Here is a 12,454-nt window from a genome sequence, read left to right on the forward strand (position 1 = left end):
CTGCGCTAGCCATGTAGCCCAGAGTTCTGACACTGGTGTGATGAGGGCTGCAGCAAACTGCAGGGCTGTCAGACACACACAGGGCCGGGACCCAGGATACGCACGAAGCCACTGCGCACAGAACTGTGCTCTAGACCAAGGGTTTCCTTATGTGACATGAGCAGAGCCCATTTTGAGTGGTCTGTTCTCAGATTCATGAACCTGAGGGAACATGACTCACCCAAAGCTACACAACCAGGGGCAGCGCCAAAGTTCTCTGATGCCAAGGCTATTTGTTCTGCTTTTTGGCATCTGCTCTTGGAGAACTTGAAGTCCAGCTGGTTGAGAGAGACATGTTGATTATGACATGTTCTGGAGGGAGGAGGACCTGGGCACAGGGGCTAACCCTGAGCTAGTGGCAGGGGGCACGCCATCAAGGGCAGAAGGAGTCAGGGATAAAGGAAGACATAAAGTCAGAAGGCCTGGAGGCAAAGGGGGTTTGCAAGAGGCCTAGTCGACAATGGTGACTCTCTGGATGGGCTTTTATGAGGAACAGGAGGGTCAGCGAACCACAGACAAGAGGAGACACTGTCAAAGGGCACTGAGGGTCCAGCTGAGTGGAGACGTGAATTTCTGTCAACAAAAGACTTAATTACACACAGCACTGTGTCCTCAATGGGATTCTAATAAATAAAGGTGTCTCATCTCCAGACAGTAAACACATAAATCACACATGATAGTCACCTCCCCCAGTCCGTTCTGAGATAATAATCATTGACAAAAATATTCCCTTGCCAAACAAGCGAAGAGAAGACATGATGCTCCAGTCCACTCTTGTAAACCAACACTGTCAGGAAGGTAGAACAAGGAAGAAAGGGGCTTTGCCGTCAGAGACCAAGGACAAAGGTTTGGGTCCCAACACCGCCACTCACCACTCGCCACCACTCACCACTTGGTAGCTGTGTGATCTCAAACAAGTTACCAAAGCCATTTCCCCATCTGTTAGGTGAAAAGAATACCACCCACGACACAGGAATCCTGTGAGGATCAGATGCATAGACAGCTAGAGGGGGCAGTTTGCAAACAATGGCCAAAGTGTCCCCCCCCACACACCTCTTTCCAAGATGACTTCGGGCACCTCCCATCAAGAGGTGGGGTCCCTCTCCCTTCTCCTTTGAATCTGGACTGGCCTTAGGACTTGCTTCCACCAGTGACATGAGCTGATGGTGACACTGCTGGTTCTAAGCCTGGGCCTCAAGAAGGAGGCCTTGCATACCTCACTCATAGGTATGATTTGCTCTCTAAAACCTGCTGGATGCCAGGTGAGTGATGGGGGCTAGCCTGCCAGAGGCCCAGGAATGAGCCCTCCCAGCAGCTGACCACAGACACACAAGGACCCCAGCCTCAACTGCCATCTGCAGAAGCATGAACTAAATAACCAGTTGTTGGGCAGCCCCGGTGGCACAGCAGTTTAGCACCGCCTGCAGCCCAGGGCCTGATCCTGGAGTCCCGGGGGAGCCTGCTTCTCCCTGTCTGTGTCTCTGCCTCTCTCTCTCTCTCTCTCTATTTCTCATGAGTAAATAAAATAAAATCTTTGAGGGATCCCTGGGTGGCGCAGCGGTTTGGCGCCTGCCTTTGGCCCAGGGCGCGATCCTGGAGACCCAGGATCGAGTCCCACATCGGGCTCCCGGTGCATGGAGCCTGCTTCTCCCTCTGCCTATGTCTCTGCCTCTCTCTCTCTCTCTGTGACTATCATAAATTTAAAAAAAATAAAAATAAAATAATATAAAATCTTTGAAAAAATAAAATAAAATAACCAGTTGTTGTTTTTACTCACTAAACACCAGGGTGACGTGGTAGTGCCGACCACCTGCAGGAGCAGTGCTCTATTAGGAAGTTGCCATGGCAACTGTGACTTCTCTCTGGTCTAACAATTCTCCCAGTCCATCAGACTTTCCGTCTCTACTGGGTCTTTCCCACCGGCATTCAATTATGCCATTATTTTTCCCTTTTTAAAAAGCTTTCCCTTGGGGGGGTACCTGGGTGGCTCAGTCAGTTAAGCAGTCTGCCTTCAGCTCAGGTCATGATCCCGGGGTTCTGAGATTGAGTCCTACATTGCGCTCCCCACTCAGCGAAGAGCCTGCTTTTCCCTTTCCCTCTGTACCTCCCCCTGCTCTCTCTCTTTCAAATAAATAAATTCCTAAAAAAAAAAAAATAAATAAATAAATAAATAAAAAAAAAAAAAAAAAAACTTTCCCCTGGCCCTACTACATTCAACAACTACCACCTTGCCTTGGCTCCTTTGGCTTTCCCTTGCAGCAAATCCCTCAAAGAATTGGCCATGCTCAGTCCATTCTCTTCCAAACTTCCTCACTCCCAACAATGCAATGAAACCTCATGTCAACATTTCCAGTGACCACTATGGTCAAGTCTCAGTCCTTATGTGATTTGACTTCAATCAGCATGATCCTGTCCCCCTGGTTCCCTTCTCCTTATCACACTTCCTGCCTCTGGCTCCTGGGGCACCACAGGCTCCAGGGTTTTCTCCTACATTATGGGAGGGTCTTTCTCATCTCCTCACCCTCCTAATGCTGGAATGCTCCAGGGCTCTCCAGTCTCTTCTCTCACTCACTTCCTTGGTTATCTCACCCAGTCTTTAAACAACATCTTTATGTCAAAGACTTAAAGCCTAGGCTTTTCTAAACTCCAGATTCTTACACTGGACTTCTTAATGACCATCTACTTCTAGGTCTCTAAAAGACAACTCAAACTCAACTGAACATCTCAAACTGTTCTAAACCCCAACTCCTGGTCTCCACCCCCAAACTCCATCTGCTCCACTGGCACTCTTGTGTTTATAACTGGCAGAATGCTCAGGCCCTCTGCAAAACCCACTGGCTCTCTATTCAAGCTCCTTGCAATCACCTCCCAGACCCCACGTGATTTGCTACTCCTTGACCTCATCTCGTATCACTCTTTCCAATACTCCAGCCGTGCTGGCCTATGATCTTCCTCAACAGGCCTGGGTTCCCTCATGCCCTCTGCACCTGCTACTCTTTCTCCTAGAGTTTTTCTCCTTAGCTGCAGCTCCCACTCTTCACTGCTGAGTACCCCTCCCCGCTCCATCTTCCTAAACTGACCACCACTCCTCCAGCCCTGGACTTCCTATCCCCTTCCCTGCCTTCTCTATACAATGCCTGTCAGCAAACAGACTGTATATTTTACTTGTTTATATGTACACTATAAAATCCAGAGGGCAGTGAGGCCTTGTTTTTTCATCAGGCATTCCCTTTGTCTAAAACAGTGCCTGACACAGGCCCCACTCAATAAATATTTGTTGAGTGGACGAACACCCATCAATCAATGAATGACTATAGAAAATGGGAGGGCTTTTTTTTAGTATAGTGTCCCATTTAACAGTAAAGGAAGACTACTTAAGGCGTCTATATTCAATAGCACCAGGTTCTTTAAACCTCTGTCATCTATCTTCTCATCCCTGTAGTGATGAGAAGGACTATTTTTATCAATAAAGACCGAAATGTCTGTGTAGAAGACTAGAAGCCAAAAGGCTCTGCTAAGTAATCCTGATTGTATGAGGCAGCTAGAAGGTGATATGTAAGTCTTCTTCTGGCCTAAAAATTTAAAGAATTTTTTGGGTAACTGATGAATGACCTGTTTCAGAGCTCCAGAATAACAATGACAGCAGAGGGCACCCAGACCAGAAAAGACCCCAGAGATCAGGGGCTGGCAAACTTCTACCTGTAGCCTGAAACCCACTAGCCTCCTGGTTGTTGATGCAGGTTGCTTGTTTATGGTCTGAGAAGTAAAGAATGGTTTCCACACCTTGAGATGGTTTCATTTTAGCTAGTTATTTAAGTACCTACATAATCATCTTGATTTTGCCTCTTGGCCCTGCAAGATCTACAAAAGTCACTGGCTGGCCCTTTACAAAGCTGAACTGTCCCTGACCTAGATGACCCCCTTTGGCTGCAGTCCACAAAGTCTCCAGAAATAGTCATCTGGTACTTCACCATGAAGTGACTCCTGAAATCAAGTGCCCTATAACCACTTGCCAAAATGTAATTGGATATAAAGTGGCCATTGGCCATTGCTATGATCTAAGGTAATAGTGACAGCCTCTCCACAGCTGGAAAAGTAGTCAGACACGGAAATGTATTGTATGCATGTTCCCAAAGTGATGCATACCCTAAAGCCAAAGGCTAAGGGATATTGTTCTAAATTTGGAAATATCTGATGACAAAGCCAAGTTTCCTTCCCTTTTCTTACCGCACCCAAAACAACACCCCATACTTCTCACGAGAAAAATTCCTCACACTTATGTTTCCATTTCCTACATCTGATCTAACAAAAAAAATCGATTTATGGAAGTCCATTCTCTATACAGATCTTTTTTTTTTTTTAATTTTTATTTATTTATGATAGTCACAGAGAGAGAGAGAGGCAGAGACACAGGCAGAGGGAGAAGCAGGCTCCATGCACCAGGAGCCCGATGTGGGATTCGATCCCGGGTCTCCAGGATCACGCCCTGAGCCAACGGCAGGCGCCAAACCGCTGCGCCACCCAGGGATCCCTCTATACAGATCTTTTAGTACCACACCTGGCACACAGGAAGCCATCACCATTATTGTAACATTATATCCCAACATATCTACTGTATTATAATTGTATATGTGATTGTATCATATTGTATACCACATGTATGATACAGTATACAATATGTCATATACACAATTAATTGAATATATTATTATATTCTATAGCATGAAAACATATAACATGAATGTAGAATATATTGTCATAATGTACAGGATATGTTGTGCTGTCTTGTATCTTTATTACAAGATGCCCTTATTACACCACTGCTATATTACTATCCTAACACAGGGGATGCTAAGCCACAAACTAGCCGCAGGACTTCAGACAAGTTACCTCATTTCTCTAAATCTCGATTTCTTCATTGGTTAAAACTAGGGAATCATTTTAGAAACTTTTTTTATCATTCTCTTCTAGCTCAAGGCACCTGTGATTCTATTAGCATGGTAAATAAACTGCTTCCAAAACTCTTTTTCACCCACTCTATTTATGGTCACACGCAAGCATGGCTTAGAGCCTTGCCGATGAACAGATTTAGACATCACCTTCGTCCACTACATTTACTCCAACACTCCGATGCCTGCATTTGTTGATTCAAACCACCTTGGCAGCATGTCATTTAATAGCAGTATGCTGATTTTAACAACTGAGTTGGTGGCCCATCATGCAGGCAGTTGGAGAAAATGGTACCAAGCAAGCCCTACAGAAGCTAAGATGAAGACGAGCTGGGTCATTAGTCACACTGCCTAACGGTAATCATTACACTAACAATGTTAACAACTCTTGTGGGCTCACTCCGTCCCACCACATGAGGAAATTGAATTATTTAATACTCACTGCTCCCTGGGAGGCAGAAGACAAAAAGTTGTGATGGGAAATGGCTATCCCTAAATAAAACCTCATGCCTCTTTTCTATGAAACTCAACACTTGAAAGAGGTTGAGTCAAGTCCCATGCAAAGGACTATTAGAAGACATAATCTTGGATCCCTGGGTGGCGCAGCGGTTTGGCGCCTGCCTTTGACCCAGGGCGCGATCCTGGAGACCGGGGATCAAATCCCACATCGGGCTCCCGGTGCATGGAGCCTGCTTCTCCCTCTGCCTATGTCTCTGCCTCTCTCTCTCTCTCTCTGTTTGTGACTATCATAAATAAATAAAAATTAAAAAAAAAAAAAGAAGACAGAATCTTAAAACAAAACCAGATTCTTAACACTGATAATGGATTTTGAACTTCCCATGCTCATCTCTGAGCCCCATGCCATATCGTAACTCATCACTATAGCATTAGTAAATATAAGTTTTACAAGAGAAACAATTTCAAAATGATAATACTCAATGCTGAGGTGCTTTTGGGTAACAGATAAACTGATCACTCATGAAAATACTGACAGATACATTCCTTAGAGCCTTAAAGTTATTCCTACATTCTTGGCTTAGGAATTTTACACTGCAGTTTTATCCTAAGGAAATTATCCAACAGAATCACAAATATATATATGAATGAAGCTACTTATTGTAACAGCAAAAAGGGGAAATAATTTCAAAAGTCAGCAGCAGGTAAATGCTTAGTAAGTTATGGAATATTAACATAATGGAAACGTTACAGTCATTTCAGTAGCTATGAAGACCACACAGAAGCATGAAATAAAAAAATGATTTGCACATGATCGCAATTCTGAAAAACACGCATTCATGTGCAGCAGCTCTGGAAAAGATTAATTGTAACAGCTAATTGTTCTGCTCACTCACTATGTTTCAGGCCCTTTAGATTTAGATGCTCAACATGCATTTTCTTCTTTGCATCTGTCCATTTTTTACAATCTTCAATAAAGTAACGTCTTTTCAATTAAAATAAAATGTAATTCTTCTGTATTTAACCCAAAAACAAAACCAATAATAAACACGGGATACATACTATGTACCAGGGGCTGTTCTAAGCATTTTACGGGTACTATTTACAGATGAAAAAACTGAGGTCTAGAAATTAACTAACTCACCCATGATCAGCCAACTAGCAAGTGGAGGAGCAAGGATTCAGCCTTGGTATCCAGGCTCCAGAGTCCATACTCCTAATCACAATGTCATTATGAAAAAATACATCGCAACACTACGGTTACTCAAAACAGGAAAATTAACTATCCTGATTAGTTTAATATTCTAGTTAATAAGGAATAGTTCAGGATGCCTGGGTGGCTCAGAGGTTTAGTGCCTGCTTTCAGCCCAGGGCATGATCCTGGAAACCTGGGATCTAGTCCCACATCAGGCTCCCTGCATGAAGCCTGCTTCTCCCTCTGCCTATGTCTCTGCCTCTCTCTCTGTGTGTCTCTCATGGATAAATAAATAAAATCTTAAAAAAAAAAAAAATCAAGAGTAGCTCAATTATGTTGGGTTTGGCAATAAACATTTCTAAAGAAATTCAACGCCATAAAAAAACCCCTTGCCCACAATGCCAGCACAACTGATGACTTCTCCAGATGCTGAACACCCAGAGAGCTTGCAGACAGGAACAGCAGTGGCCAGTGCAGATGGTCACTGACTCACAGACCTCACAAGCACCTCTGTGATCACCTGACATGTAACCTCTTACAACTGAGAGAAGGAAACAGGCAGAATTAGGCAAATTCTCATGGCTAGCTGGGGGTGGAATAGAGCCAGGCCCCTGACCCACATTCATGGATGTATAGTAGTAAGAATTACTATCATACATCCAGTGCTTGCTCTCCACTGAGGGCTGGAACACGGATCATCTCTCAATAGCCCTTCGACACAGACGTTCTTATTAATCTCATGTAGAGACCAAGAAACAGGCTCGGAAACATGAAGTCACATGGCTCGCCTCACTCAGCTAGAAGGCACTGAGCTGGGTGGCCCCAGTGCAGCACCCAGTCCTCGCACATTCTGGTGTACTGGCTGAGACGCTCATACCAGACACCACTGTGGCCCCAAAGCAATGGAATAAAGACCAGAAAATGAATGGTGGGAGGTGGGCCGGCTTCAGCTTTGGCCAGAAAAGCCATCAAAATAAATTACCAGCGGCCCCGGATGCTTCTTCACTACCTAGCTTGCCGTAGCAAGTCTCAACACCACTGCTCACTGGAATCCAAACAATGCTCTTTGCCTCTACCGCAGAGGGACCAAGGAACATGCGGAATTAATGCAAATCCATCCTGGACTCCCTACCCCCACCCCCTGCCAGCCAATCTCCTTTCCCCCAGGCCCAGGAAAAGACACTTCTCACCCTCAGCTCTTCCACAGAGGGTGTTAATTTCATTCGCTCAGCTCAAGCCCAACTGTGTACAAACATGCAAATCATCAACATTTCCATCTACCAGGCTGGTATGGCCCCAAGCTGCTGGGATTTCTGAAGGAGATAACAATTCAATTTGCAATTACTGCTGCAATTTTTAATCCCCCAGGAAACTTCTACCCCAGTTACGCTCCCAAGAGCCAAAATGACCACTGTAAGCAACCCTTCAAATTAATTCTCAAAAAGAACGAATGAATGAGTCTTCTGAGAGGGCAGAGTTTTTGTTTTTTTTTTCTTCTGAGAGGGCAGACGTATTTCAGAGTTCAATTTAGCTCTAAATGGAAGGTTTCACCAGGTACCTGGGTCAATGAATCAGCAACTAAGTGTTCACTATGATTTCAGCGCTTTTTGTAAAGCAATCTTTTGCAATGTGAATAATTATCGATAGATTGAACTCTTTGTAAATTCAGAATTGCTGTGGAATAGAGGAAGATGTACCTATTTTCAACCCCAAAGTCTGCACTTTGAGCAGAGAAAGGCAAAGAATCAACACTTCCAGATCCACATAACCACCACATACCAGCCAGCTTTGGTAGCTAGCATTTACTGAGCACCTACTATGCACCAGGAACCAAGCTCTGCCGTTTGTTCCTCACTTATACCCATGGTAACACAGCCAGCCAGGGAGCACGGGATTTTTGTCACCAAGTACACTCCTGGAGGGCACCAATTAACAAGCAACAGGCTCTGCACTAGTGTGGAAGATAGAACAATGATCCCAACAGACAGCCCTCAGGCAGTTTACAATCAAATAGTGTATAAACAGATCAATAAAAAAATACCTGTGGTGAGGGCTATAAGGAAATCACACAGGAAGACACAGTCATTTGGAGAAGCTGTGGGAGGTGAGGGCAGTGAGGGAATGAGGAGATCTGGGATTACAAAACCCGCATGTTCAAGGTCAGACGGCAAATGTGAGGCAGAGCCCTGGCTGGCTGGAAATCCCAGGATCACACTGGAAGCCACTGCCTTATCCTACCTCCCATACCTTTTTTTTTTTTTTTTGGCATGAGGGGCCTGCTATATAACTCACTACGGTATTACAAATGAATCACATTTATTAACCACTGCAAACACTCTGTATTGTAAAACCCAAAAAGAGCTATACTGTTTTCTACTTATGTCTTGGGTTCTGAGAGCCATCAGAAAATCAAGAATAAGAGTCAGAGAGTATAAAAGTCAGTCCCCTCAAAAGATGGGCATTGCACACTGTTTAAAATCATTCAAGAGACAGGTATATATAAAATGCTCTTCAGGGTGACAGCTGGCAGAGGTGGTAAGATTTATGTTTCTTGAACTAGCTTCCTGTCACTTTAATTTTTCAACTTTCCAGGCGTACAACCTGGAAACAGAAATGTAAATGACTTAAAGGGCAAATAAGGATTTCCTTTAAATTTGCTTTTGAAATGTATTCTGGGCTTGACCTTCCTAATCACAAATGTCTGGCTCTGGTTAAAAGTCTGTATTCCCAGGAGCCCCTGCCACTACAGGGCAACAGACAGGACGGAGAAGTCAGGAGCAGCCTGAGCTGTTTGTACCAAATGCACATAAAGATGTGTTTCCCATTCACTTGGCCCAAAAGCAGACCCTGACACCCTGTTGTTCTGCTTTGGAGCATGGAGTCATCAGTCATCCACTGAGATGTTGAGTGTAGACTATGGAAAATATACTCAGATCAGGGTCACAGGGGTGTCTGGGATTCACAAAATCTGGTTCCTAAATATTGCTCTAAAATCCCATTTCTAAAACATCAACAACCCTTAAAGACGCAGCCAAACAGATAAACTGTGAAGGACTGCTCCACACCCTTGCTACTGCAGATCCTTAGCAGGGGTTCCCTGGATTCGGGGTCAGGGAAACAAACCCCTATCCCAGGGTCTAAACTGCATAAACAAATCTCAACACTGGCCAAAATGTACTCCTGGTCAACGGGACCCATGCAGACTCAGAAATCAGGGCAGGGAGCTGCTCTTTCTTTTACCCCAACTCACAGTGAACCTTGCAATGCCTGCTATTACTCACCACGCTCCCACAGCTCCTCTTATTGAAACTACTGAACACAAACTGTAAAATAAAACACAGAGGCTGGCTTTAATTTTGCCTGTAAACCAGGCTGCTTCCAATGGTTAATTTCAAGAACTTTTATACATTTTTCTAAAAAACAAAACAAAACAAAAACACCAGAGATTATCTGAAAGTAAATATATTAAATTCCTGTTATAAAAGTAGTGCTTTTGAATTACTGGATTTTTATGATGATTTTCTTGTTAGTGGCTAGAGAGATCAACCCATGTAGCACTGAGTAAGTCCTGGATCCTGACCCACCTCAGTAAATAACCATGTCTGCTGAGATTCATTCTTCTGAAGGATACTGTACTGTGATGCAACCAGCAACCATTTTTGTAATGGTGTCCCCTCCTGGTTAGTAAAAATACATTAAAGAAAGTATAACAAGCCTCACAGAACCATTACCTGGATTCTTTTTTTTTTTTTAATATTTTATTTATTATTTATTTGAGTGAGAGAAAGAGAAAGCACACATGAGTGGGGTGAGGGGCAGACGGAGAAGCAAGCTCCCTGCTGAGCAGAGAGCCAGATGTGGGCTCTATCCTGGGACACTGGGATCATGACCTGAGCCAAAGGCAGATGCTTAAACTGACTGCGACACCCAGGTGCCCCAATTACCTGGATTCTGACACTTGTCAAATTTATACTATTTTGCTTCTCTGTATGTATATATGCACTCATTCACCTGAACCACTTTGGAATAAAATTATAGACAGTATAATGCTTCACCCCTAAATACTTTAGCATGACTATCCAAAAGGACATTCTCCTGCATGACTCATTACCATCATTATACAAAATAAAATCAGCAATAGTCCCCAGATATCATCTATTACCCAGTTCATATCAAACTTCCTGAATGGTCCCCCAAATGTCTTTCTCACTGTTTTGTTCAAACCAGGACCCAAAGACCACTAGTGATTACTTTTTTCATCGTAGCATGTCAGACAAAGGATGACTGACAGAGGGACAGGAACTTGACATGAAATAAGCAGCCTACCTACTTTTCCCTTTTAAAATGAACAAGTTACCCATAACCTGACCACAGAGGACAACTATTGTTAGCATTTCCATAGATTTCTTCCAGGTTACATTTTCCACATTAACACATATCCATATATATATATATACAGGTGCAATCAAACTGTCTTGCTGCTGGTCAAGTGCTAGCTCTGCTTTCTGTGGCAAGTGGAGGTAAAAGCCAAGACCTGAAGTCCCGAAGGCCTACGGCTGGGCTGCAGGGTTAATGACCGTGAAAAAAGCAGCTCAGTACACTGGAAAACTAAGTTGCCCTGGGACATGGCTAAATGGGTCCCCAGTTTCAGGTGTGCCATGGCAGTGCTTGTGGTCTCACTGGCTTCCTCCTCCTCAAGACTGACACTAACACAAACCCTTTAAGAGACATCGAGTATGGTCAGTCAATGCTGGCCAGTATCATGGGCATCTAGGACAGGTTAACCTAAGATTTCCAACAGAAAGTACTTTGAATTCTTCGGAAGAAGAACGATATATATTTAAAGCTATTAATAACATTCTCTCACCAAACTCTTACAAAAGATTCAAGCTCCTGGCTATCAAGATTTTTATTTGGGATATTTCTTAAAGCTTAGAATTTTCGATTGGCAGATACATGCTGCAGTGAGCACAAACCTGGAGCTGCACTTCATTCTCAGCCAGGCTATGATAGCACACTGAGATACAGATCACTTTAATCATCAGGAGAGCTGTTAATTTTCTTTAAAATATGTTGACCTACAGAGCCTTTGTGGTGTGGAAGGTGTTTGCCAAGCAGTTCCAGCTTTGGTGCGGAGCCAAAATATCCTAATGCAAGGCTGCCTCCTTTCTCCTGGAGACAAAGCCCAGGGCCTGCTTACCTTGCTTCCAGGGGCACAGACGGCTTCGCTTCCGGGGCTTCTGTTTCTCAGCAGCATTGCCCATTCTAAAGCCAGAAGCTCACAGGGTCCTCCCAAGCCTAGAGGTCTTTGCTGAACAGGGAGTAAGGACCAAGGTGCCGGCTGAAAGGGACTTCATCTCTCCAACATCCCAATCACCTCGCAAGCCCTGGCAAACCCTTCCAAGAAAAATCTGAATTCTGTTCAGAGCAGTCCTTGCCTCCTGCCTTTCAAACTCCCTTTGCTTCCAGGGAGGAAGCCAGAAGAAAAGACTTGTTATCGCCCCACGGGTGGGTCTCCGTCCCCCATCAGTCCATCTATATTAGGAAGCTCTTCCTTGGCCTTCCTTTGACACTCTATTACTCATCGGCACAGCAGCGGCCTCAGAGTGAACTGCACTTCCAAACACTTTCAATGCTGCCTTTCCTTGGGGGAGGAGTGGCAAACTGGGTGGCCAAAAAGCTGAAAGTTAAAAACGGACCAATTCGGGATGTGCCGTGAGAAATATTTTCCAAGCTTGAGATTTAGTGAGATATTCTTAAGAACAGGCTATTCTATTTATCTTTACATACCTCTAGAAAGTTTACATTTGAATCA

At 44.1% G+C, this 12,454-nt stretch overlaps 1 protein-coding gene across 18 annotated transcripts in view; it reads right to left on the reverse strand.

Moving 5' to 3' along the window:
• Positions 1–12,454, reverse strand: part of RAPGEF1 (Rap guanine nucleotide exchange factor 1) — a 137,393-nt gene that overhangs the window by 103,063 nt on the left and 21,876 nt on the right. For 8 of the 18 annotated variants that reach the window (XM_077851149.1, XM_077851150.1, XM_077851140.1 and 5 more), the window contains exon 1: positions 11,840–12,249. The exons of 4 other annotated variants lie outside the window; for them this stretch is intronic. In XM_077851149.1, the coding sequence (XP_077707275.1) occupies positions 11,840–11,903 (64 nt within the window). In that variant the 5' untranslated portion in view covers positions 11,904–12,249. Of the gene's footprint in view, positions 1–11,839; positions 12,250–12,454 lie in introns of those variants that run through there. 6 more of the 18 variants (XM_077851155.1, XM_077851152.1, XM_077851151.1 and 3 more) reach the window with 2 other exon arrangements.

This window comes from Canis aureus, chromosome 16 (genome assembly GCF_053574225.1).
Source record: "Canis aureus isolate CA01 chromosome 16, VMU_Caureus_v.1.0, whole genome shotgun sequence".
In the NCBI taxonomy this organism is placed as follows: domain Eukaryota; kingdom Metazoa; phylum Chordata; class Mammalia; order Carnivora; family Canidae; genus Canis; species Canis aureus.